The sequence below is a fragment of the Plectropomus leopardus genome, chromosome 2 (genome assembly GCF_008729295.1).
Source record: "Plectropomus leopardus isolate mb chromosome 2, YSFRI_Pleo_2.0, whole genome shotgun sequence".
Classification (NCBI taxonomy): domain Eukaryota; kingdom Metazoa; phylum Chordata; class Actinopteri; order Perciformes; family Serranidae; genus Plectropomus; species Plectropomus leopardus.
The window spans coordinates 17,796,430-17,821,943 of NC_056464.1; the positions used below are offsets into that span (position 1 = coordinate 17,796,430).

A 25,514-nucleotide genomic window follows, 5' to 3' on the forward strand; every position below is an offset into this window, starting at 1 on the left:
TTAGCCTATTTAAACATGTTTTGCACCAGTACTGTGAATAATGTACAAATGAGTTATTAACCATCTTTACTAATTGTGTAAATCTTCAGGAAGTACTATGTTTGCCAACAAAAGCTTTGTCTGAGTAAATTTTATGAATTGGTAGCACAACATAAAATGCTGTGACTTTGGTAATGAACCTTCTCAGCAGCCTTGTACTTAAACACAAAAAAGTAACAATATTTTGACCCCGTATATACACCCTTCAATTTTTTCACCTAAAAATTTTTAAGCAGATTGCAGTTTTATGCTCAGACAGGAAAGGACAAGTGGGCACTTGTTGTCATTCAATTTATAACTGACATAACTGAAAGGTGCTGAAAAGCCAGGTGTTAATGCAGTGCATCGAGTGCTCTGTTTAGTGATTATATCATGATTGAAAATTAATATTTGGCAATTACATTTAATCCTGCTTGATTCAGGAAGCATTACTCATCATGCATCCTCTCAAAGTCCCTGCACATTTGTAAAGTCTCAGAAAAATTAAAACAACACTCAGTTATTTGCATTTTGTGAAACATATGTTGTACTTGTATGCAAAGTGAATAACATAATATTGTAATACTCTAGGGGTATGATAAGTCATTTGCATAAAGCTGCTTTTCTGCCAGCCTATAAATAAGTTTTTAAATCGCTCCCCTAATAATATCAGTGACTGCTGCTCATATCGCCCATGGGTATTGACGTACGTGTAGTTCGTTTGCAGAACGTGTCAAACCGTTTTAATCAGGCTCGCGAAAGAAAACGACTACATTACCCAGCAGCCTTGTCGCTCTGCTACAAGCTGGCTCCCTCCGCTCTGGGAGTGTTTCGCATTTAAACAAACACGGTACTGCTGAAGATGGCGGAGAGTTTGTAGAGGCGTAAAAGAAACTGCTCTACTCAATGAACGCGTCGAAGCCGGTGAGTTTTTTTGCAATTATTTTTTGATTTAATTATACCCAAGTTTTGAACACTAACGGCGGTGTGTGTTTGAACGTGCAGTTTTGTCTCAGGGACAGTTGGTGTTGCTCCGCTTCCGAGCAGGCTGTGGTTTTTTAAGCTACCGTGATACAACGAACCACCTTACCGCTGTCTATTTGTTATGGAATGTCTTTTATGATATTATTGGGCTCCAAAACTAACAATATGAAGATAATTCACGTTCGGCATTTCTTGTTAAAATGCCATTTCAACGGTTACGGTGTTCGTTTGTGTTTCCATTATCCGTTAGCTACAAAGTTTACGAGATACAGGCTCTCTGATTCGCTGGGGTGCAATAGCCCCAACGTTAGCCGTTAATACACAACGCTGCTGATGGTGAGTGAACTCATTTGTGTTTTAAAATGCTAACTTTGTAGAGCCACTGGACGGTGATCACTGTACACAACACAGCTTAACAGCTTTGGGCTCTATTTTTTTTTTATCAGACGGTTTGACTTGCTTTACAGTTTCGGTACAAGCGGAGCTGCAGTCTGTGTTCACAGCTCGCTACACCGCAGTAGTTGTCTTTGGGAAATAAAATGAAAATTCATTTGTTTATTGCTTGTTTGTTACTCTTTCCTACCCTTCACCTTGAATGTACAAGCACGTGAATGATGTGTTGTACCTGCATTTTGTTTATGTAATAGTTTTTTTTTTTTACCTTTAAACTGACGCACAAATGCAACACCGTCTAATAACAAATAGGCCAACAAAAAACTTAGAAAAGGAACGATGCTTACATTTTCAAAAACTTATTTTCTTCGTGGTTAAAACATTTTTGATGTTCATCAGCTGTAAGGCATGATCAACCCCTTAGTATTTTCACTGTCCTCCACTGCTGCTGACATCCAAACTTGAGCTGACCAGCTCAGTGTGGCTGCTCTGGAGGATCCTCAGCATCTGTTATTTATTTGCATGGCTGTAGTGAGATTACGTATCCGTGATTGTAATGGCTGGTATAATGGCCCATCACAGTATGATAAATGTTGGTTTTCACCGCTGATAAATCATATTTAGTCGCATGTGTGTGAGAAAGAGAGACAGGCTGGCAGAGGGAGATGGATGTGTTTCAATGCAGGGGAGGGTGATCACTCCCAGGGTTCAGGTAGAGTCCAGGTTTGCTTTCCCTCGACATGGTGTATGCTGAGCACTCAGTTTCTGAGGTGGGAAGAGGACATTGTTGGAGAGTGTGCTCATGTGCAGGCAGACAATAAGGAGGTAGGTTAGTCATTCTGCTCAAACGGTTGAGGTTAAGGTGTGCTGTCGCTCTCATTGCCTGGGGCCATCCCTGCCAATACTTACAGGTATTTACAGCTCAATGCTCATTCCCACGTGAGAGTGTCTGAAATCATCTAGGTGTTTTTGTTATATTGCCACCCAGTCTACTCAGTAGGATGACGCTTACTGATGAATGCAGCTGCTTATGCGATTTCATGCTGTTAAATAAGCTGCAATATCTCAGTAATGTGGGCATTTAAGATGAGAATAAAGAGAGCACGGTGCTGTGCAGTCTTCAGCCGTCAGATGAGCTAACTTGTCTTTATTTTGAGTCTGATGGAATGCCATTACTCAAGCCCACGTATGTGGTATTTTTGTAAGTGGTAGAATGACCACTGTGGGAATCTGTCCAATGAACTGCTTCTGCTCATATTCTTGGCAAATGGAGCCCTCTGTCCCCCATTCTCTGTCCCTTTATCTGCCACTTTCTTTCTCCTTCACACAGGGTGTCAGGCTGCGTTAACAATGAATCAATCTTTGGGGGGATTCTTTGACTGCAGATGGGGTAAAGAAGTGACTGGGATGCATGGCTTTTGCTCTTTGTCTGCTGGCCCCTGTGCTCTCAATAATTCATTAACTTATCACTTTTTCTCATGGGACGGGGAGAAGTCTCTCTCTGGTGGCAGATTCTGTGGTTACATCACATTGTCTGATTGATAATTGAATTAGTATATTTTTTTGTGTCATAACTGCTGTTTTGTTATTACTCATAGAGATTGGTTTTAATGTAAATTTGTTAGCATTTTTTGTGAGATTGTTACCAAACGGAATACATCTTGGGTCAGGCTTGTCAGAGAATATATCCGTGTAAGAAATATAAAAGATTTGTCCATTTGAGGGTTTTTATGATTATTTATTTATTTATTTATTTATTTATTTTTACATCTTTAGCTTCCCAGTATTTGGGGTAATGTTTGGATTTTGTCGATTCTGATTCTTTGTATTGATTCCAGCTCTCTTCCCTTTGAGTGCTATCTCCAGCCCACTGTGTTATAAGCACTATACACTTGTGTAATTATAGATAGATATGGAAGCACAGTAGGTCCAAAGTGAATTTCAACTCGGTACGCTGAATTAGAAATCTTGCGTAACATTAGTGCTCATAAATGAGTTCAAAATTAAATCTTTTTAAAAAAAATTAAAAACTTGAGGCCAAAAAATTCACAGCATTTTTAATTTCATTTTGCTGCTTGGTCGACCTTTTAACAGCCATGGGTAAATATTTCTGCTATGTCAAGTTGTCAATACTCTCTGGTATCATAGAAAAGGATGAAAACATAAGGGGAGTGCTTTCCACTTTTTGATATCAGTCTCTAATCTGTCTTTGTCAAGCTGCATTTTTGTGTCACTGATGTCTGAATAGATGGCATTCTTTTCGTGTTTCGTCAGTCTGTGTGTGCAAATCGAGACCGAGATAATAAGTTTCGTTTCGAATAACTGCCAATCGGTTAAGTGGTATGTGTTCAATTTAAGATTAATAGCTGTGTGGGTGTGCAGCCGCTCTGAGGAGACTCTTGATGACACACAAAGCTGAAAGGAAAGCCTGATTGCTCTCCTAATTGAAATATGACTCCTTGGTCTTGGTACCTTTGTGTTTGGCAGCAGTGCAGGTAGTGTTGGGTTAGTCAAGGAATATACCACAGATGCTGCCTCTGATGGATAGCTCACAGCTAGGGAGAAAGTACATCTTAACATTTTCCAGCATTTGATTTTTCTATAATATTACTTAGATTTACTTGTTTCCAAATTAGAGTATTCAAATTTGTACTGGATTCTCCAAAGCTTTACTCCATACCATTCAGACTTGACTTGTTATTGGAGGCTGTTTTACAACCAAGGTTTAAGAAAGTTTCCTGTAGTCAGTTCAAGCTGTGTAAAACATCCTGTTAAGTCCCCACACCTCAAGGTCACTCATGCAGTGACAGTGATCTGTCCTTGTGTTTGGATAAGTGCCCATACCCCATCACAGGTGTGTTGGTGTGGCAGTACTCAACAGGTAGGTTCTGCCTACCTCTGTAGAGCTAAATATAGAAAACTCTGCTCAACAAGACAGTCGTGTTTCCACTGCTAAAATATTTACAGCTACTTCGCCTAAACAAGTGAGAGTGAGAATATGAGATGAGCACTACTGAAACCAGATTGTTATTCACTAGTGAGAGGAAGCCAGACAGCCGTCCCACTGAGTCCAAAGTCAAGCGGTGCAGTTTGCACTCCGACTCTATTTGAAGTCACATCTCATTCATCCCCTCAGTCCCCTCTTCTTCAACTCTGAGGTAATACCCAAGTGTTAGGCTAGCTGAGCCATATGTGAGCCATGCACACACTTCTAAAAGCCAAACGGGCAGCCTGAAGCAATCATTGCACCCAATTCCAGTTTATAACCAGCAAGGATTTGGAACAGTTCACTCTCTGTAGTTCTCGCTGATTGGACGAAGGCAAGAGTTTATTAGGGAAGGGGGTGCCAAGAGCTTTGTCCCCCCCTCCCCTCCTTGCCCTTCCTCTTTAACTTCAACTCCCCCTTTAACTTTCGCTCCCCCAGCTGAAGAATGCTCGTAAAACGGGTTCACCTGAACAAGCCAGTGGGAGGGTAGCTCCCTGGCCTAGTTTTGTTACCATTGTAAAATGTTAGCAGGACCTTGTTTGTGTTTTGTTTAGGGCCCCCTTTTATAAAAAATGCTTTGGGGGAGAGACAGCAAGGGTGAAAAAAAGTTTGGTTTGTGAGATAACTGCTACCAGATGCTCTCTCTGTCTGTTATTCAGTGTAAAGAGATGGAGAAAGAAAGACTGGTAAAGAGGGGAAGAGAAAAGACACACTGTCATTTCTGGATGAACTTCTCAACTGATACATGCGCACTCTCCATCTTCTCCCTGTTTACAAGTTTCTTGTCCCATCTAGCTCCTTTAAATGCATATGAGGTTAAATAGTTACTGTGCAGCCCAAATCAGGGTTTTCGCCTTGATCTCCTCAGAGTGCACAGGTTCTCTGCCCTAGTTTTTTTGACAGAGCTCACCTAACCCTGTCCTATATAACAATGTCAGATGGTTTGTTGCATTTATTTCCTTTGTTTACATTGTGTTCCTCCTCCTCTCTGTACATGCAAGATGAAACAGTTTGATGTTGGACTTATGTGGCAGTGGGGTGTGGTTTCTGGGTCTGTCTGGATTGAGAGGCAGCTGGTCTGGCATGGTGCTGCAGTTGCAAATTGCAAGAGGATATGCGCACGTATGTGACCGTGCAAGCAGGGACCGAAGAGGCGCTGCGGGCCTCCGATCTTATAGCTCACCTGTAATTTGAAAGCTCCTTTCATTAAAAGAAATTACCACAAATTGCAGCAAGTGTGCAGACATTTGCTCACAGCTCTGTGCTAGGCATTTTGATTTTCCACAAGTGTAATTTCTTCTTTATTGCAGCTTTGAGTTCAAAGTAAAGTCAAGTTGTGAATGACAGACTTCCACACCATCGTTAAAGGCTCCAGACTTACTTGAACATGTCAACACTGGCACGGCATGTGTCAGATAATTTATTACCATTTCTTTTCACTGTAACACTCATTTCTTAATTGGACTGATTTTTTTTCTCTCCTTTCTGGATAAAGTGGAAAATGTTCCTCTTATACTTACTGCTTCTCATTCTGCCTGGTGACGTCACCCTTGTGTATGTGGCTTGTTGTTAAGGCAACACTCCAATGAAAAGGTTACCTCCTCCTGACATCGTCACACGATTGCATCAAGTTTGCATCGGCACAGTGTTTAATATACAAAACAACACACATTAGAGTTGGCCTCATAGTCCGGCCCAGTATTTTGTATGGAGCTGGCTCTACTTCTGGCAAGTGATCACCATGTTTCCATTCAGCCTGTTTCTTGTGGTGCTCATATATGAGAGCATCTGATTACTATTGCTATACTGGAACAAGTGATTCTATATGACTGTGGTAGGACTAAAATAAGAAAAGTAAAGTCCCTGTTCAATTAGCACCAGCATCTGTGCTACACTGTTCCATGTGGCCACCCTTGACATGGGATTAAAGCTAAATGTTATTTAGAGCAATTTATGAGTTTGGTTTTAAGCAGAGATGGCAGAGTTCTGGCAGTTGTGGGGGCCAAAAACACAATCAGTGGGGCAGATCAGCATAAGTGTGTACTGGTACAATATAGAAGTAAACACACATGGTCTTGTAAGATTCAATACATTTCTTTTGACAGACAGGCACATACAGTAATTACAAGAAGATGTAATAACAAGATAGTCAGTACAGAGTACAATGTTCACTGGTTAATACTCACTACTTTGTATTTTATTTTACTTCAAAACAGACTGACTAGAAGATTCCTTACTCGTTAATCCACAGGCAAAAAATGTGCAAAACATTATCTTGAAGTTTTGCCAGTTCTTAAAATGTCACTGTGAAATCCATTTGAAAATTCTTATAATTGAATCTTTGACATATTTTTGCAATCAGATGTTTTACCTAAAACCTAACTGAAGAAACAACAGCAAAGAGATTTATTGAGTTACGTTTTGATGTTAAATTGAGCAGCCTAGGGTTTGGCCATATTTACAATTTGTCCAACTGGCCACCATCAGCCCAACAACCAACGACGGCCGATATACTGTATTCATGCCCCCTTTCTGAAATCAAGTTTCTCTCTTTTACCAAACTAAGACCTCTTAATTGCTTTGCTGACATGTTGTAAACACACATTATTCAGGCTCAACAGAAACAATATTAAACTCACAGAAATTGCCATGGTTAGTCACTGTTCCAGCACTCACCAACTTTGGCTTGGTTGAAATAAACCCTTAATTCACAGTTAGTTGTGAAAATATGCTGATCTGCATGCTGTTTTTCCCAGTTCTTACTCTGTTGCAGGCCTCTTTGTGTTACTGGGTTAGTTAGCTGAATGAGAGTCTGTGTTTGCAGTTCATTTTAGTGATGTTCGAGCTGTCTCTTAAGCAGCAGCGCTCACTCATTCTTTAGTGGCAGACCATTAACTTATCAAAATGAAATCTTAAAAATCCTCCAAAAAACCAACTGCAGATATTTGTTCAATTAACTAACCCTTGTACAGCCTTCATACTGTATCACCTGCTTCACCGATATGCAGGAGATATGTCGCTCCCATCAAGTACAGCTTGTACCCAATCAACAGTAAGAAGTCTATCATCATGTTGAACTTCACACATGAACTGTAAGAAACAGGATACCATATTTTCCTTTCCCTGAAGATGTGATCATGTTGATATTTTTTTGTAATGGGTTTAGTCATTGTATTGAAACATGTCTGTAGATACTCTAGGGAAAATGTATTTTACCTCCACATACTGTGTCAATGCCAAAAAACACATTGGAATACATTACTATTAAACTTAAAAATGTAGCATTTAATGTATGTTACAGGGACCAATGATCAGTTCATCTGCCTCAGAGATAAGTTGGCTGCAAATTAAGTTTTATGAAGGCTACACAATTTGTTTGGTAATAATTGTCATTAAGATGTTTGCCTCCACAATTAAACTTGACCTGGTACAGTACTGACACTTTGTGTTTTGTGCATGTTTAGGTTCAATATAACAGCTTTTACTTCCAAATTGGAAGAATAATTATGGTGGTCATAATTTCAATCCTGCACAAAATTATTTTTATCAGTCATTTTATTGTTCAGCCTCATTTTTACTCATCAAAACACCAGTAGCATACCATGAGCTGCAATACGTTACCACAGTAATGCAGTCGTATGAAGACTATCTTAAAGGAAGAACAAACTGAAACTGATGTCCTTAAGAATGGGTACCAGGGACAATAAATGCTTATTGGTACTCTTAAGGACTTAACACTGGGATGCAGTGATGGATAAACAACATAAAAATGTGAAATTTATTTTGGTGGCAATGCAAAGGTCGATAGCTGCAACACTTGTTCTACAAAAGGTTATGATTTGAATATTTTGTCAGCAGGGATGCAAATTTGCAACAGCTAGCAGGATCCTATTGATCCAGAGCAGTGTTTGGCAGTCTGTCTGAGGTGAGCTTTTATTGTGAAAGGTAAAAACAGCAGTAGTGGATCTGGTATGGGCTTATTTGGGCAAAGTTAAAAGAAGTAGTAAACTTGGCCTTCTTGGTTCGGTCTAAGAAGTCTCTGTGGTTGAGGCCTCTATAGATGCTAAACATTTATTTAGCTTAGTTTTGCGACTATGTGGGATGGCAACATTAGTTTGAAAAAATTCTCACTCTTATGCTGTGTTCATATGGAATCAGGCAGATAGTAGACCACAGACCTCCTGGAGTATTTGAAAAAAAGAAGAAAATTAGACGGAATGGCAGGACGGCAAAATATAATACGCATGACAATATGTTGCTATAGTTATGTGTAAAAAATTGGAGTAAATAACATAATTTTGTGTTTATTTTTTTATGTAATTACTGTAGCAATTTACAAAGCTATAAAAGGAAGCTTTCTCCTCATATTTTATTGCAAACTAAAAATGATCATTAAATTCCCTGGAAAACGTTAAAAAAAGTCATTTATTCATTCATACATTTGTATTTGTTAATTCATATGTCCGCCTTTTCTGTAACATCTTAGTAGAATTTCAAATTTTGATGATACAATTCTCGGTGTTTTTGCACCACAATTATTAGCTTCCTGTTGTCCAGATGGGCCATGTTTTCTCCTTGAGTGGGCAACATTTGGTTGAAAATTCAATTCTGGGTGACGGCAAAAAGGTAAAAATGTTTAACTTCTAAGTATTCTCTGCTGGTGTGACCTAATTTTACCAATTTGGTCGTGTTCACTAAAACGACATCCAGTTTGCCGTCTGCTGAATTTCACATGAATGCAGCATTACTGTTACACAATCACAGGTCCACTGATGGACAGGTGTAGGATCATATTTGATTTGACAAAAGTTGATTCCAGTTTTAAGCACCTTACCGGCTCTTCCATGCAAACATTGACTGACACAACTAAATGTGTTTCCATAAGAAGCAGTATCTGGTTCTGCAGGAACATTGATTTTTTTTGTGTGTGTGTGTGTGTGTGTGTGTGTGTGTGTGTGTGTGTGAGACAACGAAGAAGGCATTTTAAAGGACAGGTCAGCATGTGTCAGTGTGTGTCAGCATGTGTCAGCTCGATCAGTGTGAGCCGTCCTCTGCCTACACCCTTACAGTGTGAGGGACTTGATTAGCAGTGCAGGCTTAATCACTCAGCAGATGGGAACAGAGTGCAGTGTCACCATGACAAAAACAAACCCACTGTTGGATCATGGCTCAGCGTGCGTGTGTGTGTTCAGTCAGACTGTCCAACTCTGATTTGATTCCTAAACAGATTCCTGAGTGTTGTGATACACGTCCAGCAGAGCGCCTTGTTTCTTTTCATCCATTTGCTCTCCCTGTCTGTCTTTCAGCACTTGGTCCTTGTGACCCCTGTATCCAGCCTGTCCTCATAAGTCACTTAAACACACTTTTAATAGTGTTAACCTGGAACTGAGCAGCATGTGGTGAGCAGAATGTGTGGCAGGCTCTGTAAAGAATGGTAGATGAAAGAACATTAGGAAGCAAAACCAAAGAGTAGAGTAAAGCATCTTATCAAGTAAACAAGGATTAGGTTTATGTTCTGTCCTTATAATCAACTATTCTGTGGGTTTTATGGCACTGATTTTGAAGCAAAGTCAACTTAAATGTTCCCTACACATGTGTCAGACTGTAAAATGATGCATGTAATTCTCAGATTTTTAAGTAAATTGTGTCATTTTGGTTTTTATGAAGCCACGTTTAAATGTTTGTCACCCTGGGAAATAAAAGAAAGCAAGTATTGATAGTTTTCTAGCAATGCACTGCTGCTTGGATTAAACCCCCCGGTTCTGCTCCAGCTCTCCGTTACCCTCCGTACCTCATTTCTGGAATCTTTTTCACCTAGGCTCTGTCAACACATGAAACTGGCCAGTTGAAAGAAAGGAAAAAGAGTAGTAAAGGGAAAAATGGGAGATGGGAGGGGGTGCAGTTGTGAAACTGGCGTCAGACCATCTTTTGAGTGGAATTCTTTGCAGGGGTCAGAGTTCAGGCGCTGCAGTGTGGCGCTGTGATTGGCTGAGGAAAGGTGAAATGAAAACCACAGTAAACTTTTGACCCCGGCGCAGGAGCTCTGCAGGAACGCCCAGCCCCAGCTCTGGCGTGGTGGAACAGAGCCCGCTCTCTTCCTGTGTTTACTCCACCAATCCAACAGGGACGGTGGGAAGAGGAGGGGGGAGGGAGCACAGAGAGGGAGGAGAGAAAGACACAAGAGGGAAAGGGAGGGAGGAAGGAGAGAGAGAAAATCGTCAGAGCTGGCTGCGCTGCGGTCTGAAAATGAATATCTGCTTTTCTACTGAGTGGCACAGTTGAGACGTGTACACAAACACACACTGCTTTTGAAAGTTAAACCAAGCACAGCCTTTTTTAATATCAACATTGGGTCATTTAAAAGTAATTACAATGGCTGACATATCTTCACACTGAATTATCTGAAACTACATGAGATTTCTTCTCTCGCTGCATCTCTATCAGTTGCCAGTGAAGATGTGTGTGTTATCACAATGGGCAGTATGGCGGCTGATCAGGCCCTGGCGCTCTGGCTCTCCAGATAAAAGGCTGTTTAGCCATTGATTAATGAACTAATTTCCATAATATTAGCCTTGTGTGATCACAGCCGCCTGCATTTTGTTTGGTTGCTGTGGTATCCTCTGGATGACGCCGTGTCCTCACTCTTATCACCTCGCTATACACACCAACATGTCAGGCTTATAGAAAATACTGGGGTTGTTAGAGATTTTTTTAGACTGTTTGAATCTGTGCCCGCATGCGTCTTTTCCTGGTCCTCTCTGTTCTTTGTCTGTATTAATGATGGATAGTCGTAGATGCATGTGTGACACACTCTCTCTGTCTCACACACACACACACACACACACACACACACACACACACACACACAGTGGAATCTGCCATCTCTTTGTTTCCACCTTCATTTATTTTCCCTGGTTTTTCTACACGATGCAGTTTGTGTGAGAAAATCGGGGAGATGCACGCACAGCCTGTCTGAGATCTGTTTGTGTTGTGTGCGTTGGGTGGGGGATGTTTTTTTCTATGGGAAAAAGCAATCCTGTGAAGGCAGTTTCTCTCTGCTCTGAACTATCTTCTCTATCCACATTTATCTGTAGGCACCATGTACGCTACAAGTTTGAGGGAAAAGCCACCAAGACGAGTAACTGTTGTTTTTTTTTATTTATTGAATGATGTTTTTTATGTGACCTTGTGAATTTATTTTATGAGAAAATTTCTAATAGAAAATCCGTCAACAGTTAGTTGTTTTGCAGTCAGTGTAAATGAGTTGCAGATGGGCTCAGTAGTATTTAATTTATTGATAATTCCCCCCACATTTTTTTTCATCTGCAAAAATTGTGTGTAACGTAGACTATTAGATCTGAAAAGTGTTTGAATCTGTGGAACATGACAGACTACATTTGCGTTACCCTGCATTCGTGCTGTAACGGAGTAACAGAATTAACTGTAAAAATCCACATGAACGCCCCCTCAAGTCTGAAGAACAAGTGGGAAAGTCTGGGAAAATTTTGGTACACCAGTTACCGATTTGATATTTTATGTGTAGAAACATGTCGGACGAAAGTAAATGTTTGGTTGATTTTGATTAACTTTTTAGTAATTTACATACCGCTTATCAATTTTTTTACACACATGTAATTTGTAATATGATTTAAGGTTCAACCTTTTAGCAGCATTAGTCAGATAAAACAATATTTTAGTAGTTTAGTAGTAAATTTTAGCAGTAGGGATTTTTTTAACAAATATCTGTGTGATATATATATCCTCAAACTGTTGGTAGCGTCCATATTGTTTCCTCAGTAGGACTTAAAGCTCATGAACCTATCAAAGTTGGAAGTATGACATCCCAGCCAGGGTTGGAAAGTAACTTATTTTACTTCCAGAATCTACCAGCCACTCAATACAGTATATATTACCATTTTTCTTTGGCTCGTGAGTGAAATCTACAAGCCACTTGCTTATCTTACCAGCATTTGGCCAGTAGCTGGTGCTAATTTCCACCCCTGTTTCCAGCACAGGAAATGCGGTCATGTGACAGGAACGTGAATGCAGTGTTAGCCACATATTTTAGGCCTTCATTAAGCCTTTAAATTGGATTCCTCAAGGACTGGGGTTTCTAACCGATGCACTTCTGAATACTTTACAAACTCCAAAAAGCTTCTGTGAGGGTGTGTTTCTGTCTGCTTTCCCTACTCCACCTCCCCGTCCTCTTCTCTGACATTTGCGTCACACCATGGTTTTCAAAGGTGTGCTTTATTCCACTGTGAACTGCTTCTTGAGTGACTTGCACTCAAAATCAGACTTGTTGAGGCATTTCAGTTGAAAAAAAAGTGAGTGAATTTGGTTAAACAGAAATATTATTAATTCGGCTTTTTTTTTTAATGGCAATGTCAGTTCAGAACTTGGACATGGTTTGAATGGGCCATCATATAAAAGATATGCAGAGGAATGAAGAGACAGAGACATCTTGTTTTACAACCAGTCACACTATAGACAAGCGCAGATACACAGCCTGTGTTTTCAGTCTGGTTTTTAAGCCTTGCTGGAATTTCACAGCTGCCGCAGCAACTAAATGGAGTCTCTCTCTGAACAATTTACAGCTTCACTATTTCAAAATCCACACTTGTACACACATGCTTGACATATGTCCTCCCCATCCCTATCCCTGAATCACATTGTGTGGCAGCACCCTCCATCTTGCCATTAAACCTTTTGACTCCAGTTTAGGCCCACTCCCCCATGTTTCATCAAAATCATGTGTGATTTTGGCAGGAAAACAGCTATTGAGCGATATTTACCAACAAGGGCGCATTTGACTGTGAAAAATGTCTGCTTCTGGAAGTTATCTTCCCTCAAAATTAAGGGGAGATCCCCAAACTATCAAGATGATGGATCACTTCTAAACAAAATAAAATATGGTGTTAAATTATATGAAGCAAGAGCAGTAATATCATCCATGGTTGCTTTTTTTTTCCTGAATTTGTGCAAGCACACAAAATTCTTGGTCCCAGCATGGAGTTGACAGCATTGAAAGTTCACAAGTGTCAGAAATTGTGGTCGCACTTTGGCAAGGATAATTTCCTAACTCAAATTCTGGATTCAAAATGTATAGTTAGTTTTTAAATCTCTCTAAATTTTATTATCTGTCATCTACAACGTAAACAGAACTGTCATTGAAAAATGCACCAAAAAAAGTGCAAAGAGAGCACCAATCACTTTGACTCATCATTCACTCAAACGAATAGAGGTTTGTTACGACAGCAGCTCTTCTTATTGGTTGTACAGGCCATCTGATTTCAACTCAATCCAATTCTTTTACCTTCTTTCCTTGCTGAGGGTCAGAGGAGCACAGGAGTTTTGGTACATGCAAATATGTGAAATGTCTAACAATTTGGGCACACACTGAAGTAAGTCTGAAGAAGAGCGTTTTGGCTCGAAATGTCACTTATTTCGCAGAATAAAATCCTTGAAGGGGAGCTCCCTGGTGTGCGGATCTCTATCTTTTCATATTTTGTACACTGAAGTAAAGACATTTAAGTGACAGCCCGCTCAGGGCAGAAATGTTGTGCAGTTATTCAGCCTTGCTGTTCTGTATAAAGCATACAAATATGGAATGGGGGAGGCATTATTTTGAGCTGTCAGCGGAGGGAGTCGCAGAGTTAAATCAAAATCTATGTAAAATGTCACTAGACGCTGACATTGTTGTGTTACATGTCACGTCTCTTGTTTCTGGAACAATGACATACATCTAAAAACATAAACTATGGCAGCAATATGCCACTGTTGTATGGTTCAGTGTAAAAAAAAAAAAAAAAAGAGAGAGAAAAAAGACAGCATAATAATGGATTGTCTTTATGGCAGTATTGCAGTGTCACTGTTAAAAAAGGGCTAAAGAAATACAACTTGCCAATGACCCTCTGCTAAACCCCTCCTCTGATTTTCCGATCACAGCTTTTTTGGATACCTCTCTGGAAAAACAAGCAGAAAGGTGCAAGGAACCGATGTAATAGCATGTTTATCTGCTCTAAATTAAGCGGTCGATGTTACCATGCAAAGCTCATTTGTTTGTGATTATCCAAGCTGTTCTGTACGCCACAACCTCATTAATACATCATGGAAAGCTTGTGATTTATTTAGATAAATTTAGTTGCACCAAGTGGCACATTAGGTTGAGTATTGCTAACGAGCTCCTCAAGGTGCTCCTTTTAACCACATTGCTGTGGTTAGTATTCTATTTTGTGTAAAATTACTAGTAGTTGTAATAGATAATACATTCCTCAGCGTGTTATACATCAAACCAGTTATAAAGGCAACCCATCCTATAGTGGGGATAGAGAGCTTAACTGTAGCTCACATTACAACAGTCTGTTTAGCTTGAGGGGTCTAAATTTCCAAATTGCTTTTCTTTTTTTTTTTTTTTCCCGTCACGTATGCAGGCATACATGTACGACTACACAAACAGGTTTCCATCGTTCAGGTTTGCTGAAAAACTTCTTGGTTTGGCACTCACAGAAAATGAGAGTTGATGAAATTCATATCACCCAATACTTTAGTACGTTATGAATTGATTTACCTCAAAACTGAAGGTGATTCTTTAAATGAGAGGGGCAATATAAACTGTAATCCAAACATACAGCATAATATAAACTATATTATGAAATATAATAATAAAGTTATTTCTTCAATTATTTAATTATATTCATGATTGAAGTCCAAGAGGACCCAGTTTGCAAATCTATTTTGTATTAAATAATTTTTGATTAAGAGAGACATGACTTTTAATTTGGGGATTTGGTCGTGACTGGGGTTTGTCTGAGTTCCAGTTGCACTTAACCCAGTAGCTGTATGTATGCTCAGCAGGAGGTGGAGAAGTCCTTTGAAGAAAAACAGGAAGTCATTCTGTCCTCTTGTTTCTTTTTTGCGCTTGATGTTCTAAACTCTAGTGGTCACCTTTTGTTGCTTTATAACCTTGTCTGTGTGGTGTCTGTGTGTTTGAGTGCAGCAGTGAAGTAATAATGCTAAATGCCACTAGTAGTCCTCCATGGGTTTGAAGAGAAAGAAGCGAATATTATTTTTCACTTTTTTTTGGTTTTTTTTTTGCAGTGTTTTTCCACACTCTCACACTCACACTGTTGTAATAAAGACACATGTGCTTTGGGTGTGTTTTGGGGGGTCTGTAATTGTGTGTATGTATGCCTCACTTTGTGTGATCTTTGTTTTGGGTGGGCCAGTGTTTATTGTTGGGCCTGCCACTCATTGTCTCAGGGAGCTCAGATTGCAGGCTTTATTTAAGGCTGAGCAGGAATGTCCTCCTCACTATTCTGGTCCTGACGGACTGACGCTGCTGCCTTTCTGGCCTTCAGCCAAGCGCCTGGGTATCGAAAAGAATATACTTTTATTATACTAACTGATACTACAGCGTGCGAAAATGCAGTGTCATTCAACTTTACCAAGGCAATCGCATCAGCAGCATATCTGTGAGAGAATGTGTTTTTATTCCACAAAGGGAATTGACTCTCTTCTGCTTATACCGAGAATGTACACAGAGAAAAACAACACTCATTCATGTGTTCCCTCATATAGTCCCTTCAAACACGTTCACATATTCAAACAATAACTTGAATGAGTAATGTTATTAGTTGCAAAGAAGAGTGCTGTTTCTATCTGATAGCAAAATAACCACAGAGTTGTCAGCTAATTTAGCTAGCATTAGTTGCTTTGCATGTTTGTATCTCCTCAACTCCCCGGTCTTTCACTGAGCCTGCAGAATTGCTGAAGTGATTCAGATTAGACCTGAATGTAAAACACTTGCGAGAACACAAAAATAAGGGATATATGGCCTTTGCCTTTGAGGATGCTCTCCCTACATTTCCTTTATTTAGTCCGTGTGAGGCTTGATACTAGAGCTCTGAGGCCTGTAATGATTATGTCATTCTCAGATAATCATGTCATTGATGAACTATATACTTCATACTGAATGATGGGTATGGCATGATTGCAATGAAGCAAAACCGGTCACAGTCAAAGAGGTTTGTAGTACAAGAGAAGTTGTCTGTCCTTTAACTGCTCACTATCAATTCTGACCAGCTGAACAAGCAAATTCACCGTTAAAACTCAATATGGTCAGTCATTTCAGAGATTAACTGTTAAATTCATAAGATAGTATAGCCATGTTTAATTGATAAAGTGTCAAATTCATAACATGTCATGGTTTTGAGTGAACTTTGCTAACTGTAAAACATAAGCACTACTTCAGTGTCAGTTGTGAGACTCTCTCAGCAATAAACAAGATAAAGGGATTATTTATTCATTACATTAGCAGTTTGATTCACAGGACATAATCAGATGATCTATAAACACACTGACTTAATCAACTGTAAACTTGTATGCTGTAAACCCTGCTAAGCGGCAGGCACCACTCATCTCCACTTCTCAGGAGAAATGACTGGAAATGCTTTAAGAAGGACTCATCAGTACACTCGACACTTAACTTTCTGAAATCATTCCCTCGTTCACTCGTTCACTACTGAAACAGACATTTAATAGTTAACTATAAAGCAAACCGTGAATTTTGAATTTGAGCACTTGCTCATCATTAGTTTGCATCATCACTGACAGTTGTAGAGTTGCATGACTGAAATTTTATAATTTCTGGTACTTATTTCTAAATGCGATTTGCAGACAGTACATGTACTGTTTTATAGAGTAAATACTATCTACCATATTACGATCAGATCACTTCAGCTGTTATACAGTGATTTAAAATGAATGTGTACCAGGCACTTCAAGTTGGGGCCCTTCCTGAAAAAAAAAAAATCTGCACATAACATAATGCTCCCATGAATATTTAATATAATTACCACCGAAGTGACGTTTCAAGCTACATGGTCTTCATCAGACCGCCCTCTGCCCTCCCTACTTCTACCTTCCTGCTTCTACCACCCTCGTACAGACAACATCCATCTTCAAACTTGACCTTCATTTTGTTCATAACTTGCACAGTTGTGCTATCACAGTGACAAAATCTTTCCATAGACAGACAGACAGACATCCAAACAAGTGTCACTGTGACCACAATTTCCCATGATGACACACACAAACATACAGACTATTAAGGTGAAGACAATACCAGCCATCACAAAGTTGTTTTGTTTGGTAGCAGCCTGAAAGATGCCTGCTAGCCTTGCAGGTAAAACCCTGCTTGGACCCGATGGCAACAATAATGCATAACTTACTCTACTCAGCATCAGTCAACATTAGCCATGTGCAACTTTTTTGTTTTTGCACTTATTTATCATTTTACAGTTGCCTTAATATTTTGATCCTTTCCAGTAGGACTGTTTGTTTTTTATGGTACTGCATTGAAGTAGATAACTTTAAATGTTGGTTCAAAAGCAGAGATTTTAATTTTTAGGCAGTTTTTTGAATACTTTGTGTTTTTAAAAACAACACAAATATACAGGTTAAATTTATGTTGTTATGTTTATGTTTCAATGTTATGTTTATGTTTTATGTTTCAATGTTTAATACACAGTATTGCTACCAATATCATACCAGCACTATTTATGTCAGTGCACTGTGTCTCCTCTCTCCTCCCCTCCCCCTCCCTGCTCTACCGCCTCATCCCCCTCTCTATTCTACTCAATCTGCCTTGGCTCCTCCTCCTGCTGCGGCCCATATTCATACCACTGCATATATCTCCTGGTTTAGATTACATCTCACTTCCAGAAGTTGCTCATTCACGTGTGGCATGTGTGTGTTTGTGCCTGTGTCAATAAACAAGGACAGACAACACAGCCATTAGCAAGCTTAGGAGTAATAGTGGACATGAATGAGAGTTGAGGATACCACAAAACTAAATGATGCTCAGAAATAATCTGTGAATTGTTGATATGTTGTTTTGGTTTTCGTAAGAGTGGAGTCAGAATTATTAAACTGTGTTTGGACAGTTGACAGAAAGGGAACGCTTTTCTCTCTTTCTCTGTGTTAAATTATTCAGCTGCAGCATTAGCTCAGTAGCAGCCCTGCGTTTAGGACTGATGTGATCAGTGGTCTGTGGTGGAGGATCTCACACACACACACACACACACACACACACACACACACACACACACACACACACACACACACACACACACACACAAATTGTGGGCAGAGTAGGTTGCAGGCTCACAATTACTGATGTGTGGCTGGGATGATTGTGAGTTAGACTTTTGACCATTAAGACTGAACCTGAATGGAGATATCATGATTGAACTTGTTTTCTTTTCAGGAGCTCAAGCAGTTTTTTTATCTGTTATATTTTTTAGAATGTTTTATTTATTTAGTTTTATTACAGTGAATCTTATAGGTTTGGTTTGTAGGATTATGTGGCATCTAGCGGTGAGGTTGCAGAACTGAAACAAGGGATGTCCCGATTCAATAGCAAAGATCAGTATGGGGGCCGATCAAGGCGTATTTAACTGATCAGAATTTGCTTTATTAAGCTAAGTGGAGCACAATATGATCCTTTGTTTTACATCAGCTGGTGTTTTTATTTGCAAAACTTTTATTTACTGCAACGCAACTAGTGCAGTCATGATCAGCTCTCTAACTCACCAACTGTCTGCCTTTCCTCCACTCCACTGAGCTCCATGTGTGTTTAAGGTGATTTTAGCTGTATTATGAAGACTTTGTGTTTAGAGCAGTGTGATTATTATTAGATTTCATTAAGGAAAGAACATCTGACAGGCTTATCTGTGGCAGTAGCATGGTGGTACTAAAGGTCACTGGATTTGGGAGCAGTTTGTACCCAAACACTGAGAGCCTGGCCCTCCCATGGCTTGTCCCTTGACATGAAAATGTGGTCAGAAAAAAAAATCAAACAAAAAGGGTGTTTAAGTATAATATTGTAACAGCTGTTTTGAAATGGTGAAACTGTGCATAGATGTTGTTGGCCAGCTAAAGAGAGGTTCCTCTCTTTTGCTTTGATGAAAGCTTATCCAATTGCTCTGATGAGAAAACACAAAATCCCAGAGGGGCTTTTTTGCTGTGATTATGAAAGTACTGAAGGTTAAAGAAGCTTTGACAGAATGGTAACCAGCACATGTGCAGTGTCTGACGCATTTCTCAAAGTTATATAAGCACTATATATTTTTCACAAATGGTCGGAAAGAAAGATGACAGCTTCTTGTTTACCATAATTAATGATGCAGCTACAAATAAGAGACCACCTGCTTGGTTATATGCACAGCATGGAAGTTTCTTTGACCAATGAGAGAGTATGAATTTAGTGTCAGCAACCATCTGATGTTTTGTTGGAATTTCCTGACCTTTGAAGACAGGGTCACTTACACACTGTCTTGTATTTTAATGCTGAGCTAATTGAGCTTTGAAAAGCCTCTGATGGATATTAGTAGTAATACAAGGTGTGAGTAGGAACCAGGACAACAGGGCAGGGGTCCAGCTGATAAACTGCATATGTAAATGGAGTGGATGAGTGGCCACATTTCCAGGAAAGGGAAGTGATGACGCAGTGGAACAGGCTGAGGGGAGGACGCAAACAGGATGCTATCTGCTGTGGCTTCCTGTGCAATTTTAGAAATCATTTTTTTTCCCATGAATTTCTGTGAAAGCTAAACATACAAAGAGCTTGTGCTATTTTCATAAGGAGCCATTATGGAGTCGTGTTGACATCTAAACATTCAGAGGACGCAACAGTTCATGACCATTTTATTTCCTGTTTGTGTTTTCAGGAGATGTTGAGACACTGAAGCGACACTAGACCCTGAATGGAGCTTGACTGGGGCTTGTGCTGGTCAAGGTGAGCATGTGTTACATGCAGAAAAACAAACGCAAACACACTCACACACTCATGCACACACCCCAGGTAGACAATCTGTGCAGACCATTTTTATTTTTAACTCTGAGATGTTGTATTTCACACATGGGCAGCTGCTGTTTGTGTGTGCAACATATCTTGTTCCTGAGCAAGTTTCACATCGTCAGATGAAGCTGATTCAGGTCAGTGGCATACTGCCAGGCCTGTTGAGACTCATCTGTGGGTTTGGTGGGCTGTAGTTTCTCTCTGCTCTAGAAGTGAGGTGCACTTGGGTTGTCAGTTTTCAGATTTCAGTTTAACTTTTAGAAACTGAAAATATGGACATAAAAAAACACAGCACGTTTTGTTTAAAATCCCATGAGATACCATAATTCAGACATGTCCAAAGACTGGCCCGGGGGCCAATCCTGCCCCCCTGACATATTTTAAACAACCCATGGCTTGTTGTTCAAAATATACAATATGTGGTCCCACTTATTGGTTAATAAAGCCAGATCACTTTGCATTTTTTACATTCACCTCACAATGCAGGACTATCACACAGTTTGTAAAAATGCACCAAGTAGGAACTACGCAGGTGGAGCTAATGTGTTTTTGTGAACAGACAGTAAACAAGCAAGCGAACAGCAACCTAACAGCAGACATTTCCTGCTGTTAGCAGACAGGGCCACAGCAAAGTAGCAGTGAAAGAAAATATATATATATATAAGTACAACTGAGTAATGCCATTTTATGTTTTGTGATACAGTGTTTTTGAGAGTCAGTACAATGTTGGTCTTTTAATTAATAGTTTACATGTATTATGTTTAAACCCCTGACTGCTAGATAGCAGTGCTGCAATCTGTTTTCAGTCATATGACTCTTCCACTCCAACCTAACAACATAATCCTAGTTTTATACAGTGGCTGCGATAAATACAGATCCTAATGTTCTCATTACATTAAAAACATTAACTTTTTCTACTCAAATTTTCTGCATATGGTGGAGTGGTCTTTATGACAGTTTTACTTAAAATGAGATTTAAAAAATTCCACAATATACCACATTGTTTACACTATTGCATTATATTATAATATTGAGGATAATATAATATTAATAATAGAAACATTATATATATTAAATATGTCTAGAGAATATTATATGATATTACAATATGTTGAATCGCAACCTGTGGCATGGTATGTGTTGTATCGCCAAATTCTTGCCAACACAGAGCCCTACAGTAAGTCAACAGTTGTCTCATTTTTACTGGATTTAAAAAAAAAAAAAATAGCCCACATAATGCAAGAAGCAGCTGGCCCCCAGGTATGTCATATTATCTAATCTGGCCCCCATTCAAAAAAGTTTGGACACCCCTGCCATAGTTGTTGTGGCAAAGTTACATATAAAAAAAAGAGGCCTAGAAGCTCAGAAGTTTTCAACATTGTTTCCCCATGACCAAAGTAGATCTGTGCTACCCTGCTGAGCATTCCCTGTTCTCAAAAAGGCCCCCAGCAGCCCCCAGCTCTGCTGTTTGTCCGTTTCAGGATGTGAGGCTGACTGAGGGCTGATGTCATCTCTCTCCACTGCTGCAGAGGTGAGCCTTAGGACAGAAACCAGGAAGGAAGGAAGGAAGAAAGAGAGGAGGGAAGGCAGTGAGAGTCACAGCCGGAGCAGGACGGGCAGATTTAGAGAGGGGTGGTGAAAGGTAGACAGACAAGAAGCATGCAGTGCAGATTTATGGTGCGGAGTGCGTGTCTGAGACTCTCGTGCTCCTCTAGCAGGAGTACTGGTGGTGGGTGACTGGGCTGCATGTCCCAGCCTGCAGTTGCGGAGCAGGAGTTGCATAATGGCTCCCATCCGTTCTATACTTTTCCACTCAGGAATGAGCTCACTCTGTGCACAGGAGCATTTGGTGTGCACGCACACACACATGCAGACACAGAGCCGTGGAGAGAGTTGTAGTGGAACAATCTGGTTGTGCAGTCGCACGCTACAGCTTTGTGTGTGTTTCTGGGTGGGAATAGGAAAGAGCAGTGACCTTAGAGGCTGGCTACAGAGGTTTCCTTTAACGTGAACTTTGAGGGGGTCAGGCGCAGGGCAATGCCAGAGCAAGAAAACAAGGGCAGGGTCCTCAGCCTACGACTGCTACACCCAGAGATGGAGGGGTTGTCTAAGGATGGTATGTCAGGGAAGTAGTAAAATCTATTGGAAGAAAGAGCAGATTTAGCCCAGTATGGAGAATGCAGAGTAAATTCTTACTTGTCCCTGAAAGTCACGGTGGGGCCTCGCCTGGTTAGTTTCTGAGCTCCACAAGCCTCAGCAGTGTGTATTTTTCCCCTTGCAGTCCCAGGCAGTTAGACAAAGAGACAGGCTGGTGAATATGTGCCTTGCTTGGACAGTAGCTCATCTCTCTTGTAGAATGTGCCACAACATGCCTGAACATGCAAGTGTACTGGAAACAGTTTGTATATGCAGTGTGTACATGTGTTGCCCCTGCTAGCAGAGTGGTATCATTCTAGCGGGCAGGCTGGCTGAACGCAGGATGACCCATCTCCCCCGAGGCTCCAAATCACTACATCATCATCAGTCGCTCCTCGCAGTGGAACAGATGAGATTTCACTCCCATCAAGCGCTAAGCAGGAACCAAGGCTGCTTTACCAACTGGATAGTCTACCCTCATAAATCTGTAGAAATCTACAATCTACTCTTCCCTTAGAAGTCATTTAATTTGTAACCTTAATAGCTTGGGGATTTCCATAACTTGCAACTAAGCTTTCAAGGTTTGCCTGAATTTGGCATAATTTCTGATTGAACTTTGCAAAGAGACAACAGCTGAGGGCACTTTCCAATCCACATTTATCCTTCGATTTGATTGTACCACACACATATGAGCTCATAAGACCACACTCAGTTTGTTCCCTCTGATCATGTTGCACCCCCTGTATGTGTGTGTTTACATGTATATAAGATGTGCCGTTTTGTGCTTGCAGGTGCTGATATGCGCTGAAGATGAGTGGCGTAGGAGACAACTCGTTGGAGCCACTGTGCTCCGACCGCAAACGTAAACTGTCCACCTGTGACACACCAGGCCTAGGGTGAGTGCTGTAACTTCTGTCGATCACATATCAGTCCACTTTGTTTGCTGCTGTTTCTCATGTGAATGTCAGCAAGTGCATGAGCTCGCTTCCTTTCCACCTGCCACCTCCTTCTGCCACCGCTGCTTCAAACGTGTCGGCTGTGAGCAAAATATCTGAAGCATCTGAGCCAAGGCCGTATGGCCTGCATACGGACGGGGCATTGGGAGGTGAGGTTGTCATGGCAACATGTCTAATCCCCTTGGCTCCACGGCAGGTGTGACAAGCGTCGGAGGGAACAGGAGAGCAAGTACATCGAGGAGCTGGCAGAGCTCATCTCTGCAAACCTCTCCAACATTGACAGCTTCAACGTCAAGCCTGACAAATGTGCCATCCTCAAGGAGACCGTGAGACAGATCAGACAAATCAAAGAGCAAGGTACCTCAATACACACATACCATGCACTCTTGGTCAAAATAGTTATGATTATTATTATTTTTTCATATTGATATATTAATACTATTCATACTACTACTATTACTAATATCGTTATTATTCATATTATTATTTTTATTGTTACATTTGTCTCAATGTTTTGTCTGTTTTTGTTTTGTGGAGTAAACGGTGAATTGAGTTGACTGAATCTCGTCAAGTACCCTGCTGCAGGACAGATGATGCCAGTGATGAAGTGGTGTGTTTGGTTCATGGCCAGGCCGCTTCAGACTGACAGCCAGTTGGGCTGTTTGTATTGCTGGGAGTAAACGAACACCAGTAATTGAGACCAATCCTTGGTGGTCGTGGCTCAAGGCTGTCACTGTGACAGCGTGTATCTGTTAGTGCCAAACCATGCTTCTCCCTGGGAGACAAATGACACTGGTGACTCAGAAATCAGACCTTACAGAGAGTTGCTCCTATCCACAGGCCATTTTCCAATCGTTTTGCAGATTTGACATGATTGGATACGCAAAAGAGGATATCTTCTTCCACCTGTTTTAGCTTGGTTGAGATTAGATCTGTGAGGTTAAGTGGGTAAGGAAGAGAGAGAGAGAGCAATCATACTGGAATCTACCCAGAGGGTCACAGCTGGCTACTGCTGGCCTCAGTGTTATGCAGCCAGGTTGCCATAGTTACATGATGGGAATGATGGAGGGCCACTGTTTTTTTTTCTTGGCTTTTTTTTCTGTTGTCCATTTAACACACCTTTTCCCTCCCCCTGTTTACACATCTTTGCAATCAGTTTCTCTGGTGTTGCCTTTTTTATGCCAGCCACTGCGTTCTCAGCTCTGTTTGCTCACACAGCTTGTTTGGTTAGAAATTGAATTAAATCCAGTGTCATATTATTTGTCATCTTGCTCAGTGTCTCGCACCACAGATGGCCCTGCTATATAGAGTGGTATCTAACAAAGCCTCAGACACATGCTGACTTTAAAAATAGAAAGGCATGCTAATCATTCATCCGTGACTCAGGGTGCCACCTGCTGGCCAGAGAAATGTTTTTTCACTGTATTAAGTAAGCAGCTCCCACAGCTAACTGTACATCATAGTCTGATCACGGAAAACATTATAAAATAACATAAACTGTGGTTGAAAAAAACAACAGCTGTTTCAGTTGAGTCACACCATAGAAATAATTTATTATAGATCAAGTACCGAATAAGAAATCCAAAAGTCTCGATAGCTATCAGAAAAGTATCATTCTTGTCATCAATGGTGTGATGTGCTCCGTCTGTCCTTAGGAAAGAGCTCTTGCAGTGATGACGATGTCCAGAAGGCGGATGTGTCCTCCACTGGTCAAGGGGTCATTGACAAGGACCATCTGGGACCACTGCTCCTACAGGTCAGCTTGGGGACAATCACTGGGGGGCAAAAGAAAAACACTAATTAGCTCCTGGTCCATATGCTGGACCAGTGCTTTGCTGTCACCGCTTACTTAGAGTTGATAGAAGTGTCTCAGCCGGTGTACAGCGGGGCAGACATGGTAACCAGATATAATATATAATGTTATATTCAAATATAAGTCTCCATTCAACTCTCCATTTTTGTGGCCCTGCTCTCCTCAGGCCTTGGATGGCTTTCTGTTTGTGGTGAACCGAGAGGGCAGCATCGTATTTGTGTCGGACAACGTGACGCAGTACCTGCAGTACAAGCAGGAGGAGCTGATCAACACCAGTGTGTACAACATCATCCATGACGAGGACCGCGAGGAGTTTCACAAGAATCTCCCCAAGTCTAATGGTGAGACAGGGGTTTATACGTGTGT

General features: G+C 40.6%; 1 protein-coding gene across 1 annotated transcript in view; it reads left to right on the forward strand.

Moving 5' to 3' along the window:
• Window positions 1-884: 884 nt before the first annotated feature.
• The window catches only part of LOC121955271 (nuclear receptor coactivator 3-like), a 41,474-nt gene continuing 16,844 nt past the window's right edge, over window positions 885-25,514 (forward strand). The window contains 5 exon segments of the mRNA XM_042503139.1: window positions 885-942; window positions 23,171-23,275; window positions 23,532-23,692; window positions 24,991-25,091; window positions 25,315-25,489. Coding sequence (XP_042359073.1) covers window positions 23,190-23,275; window positions 23,532-23,692; window positions 24,991-25,091; window positions 25,315-25,489 — 523 coding nt within the window. The 5' untranslated portion in view covers window positions 885-942; window positions 23,171-23,189.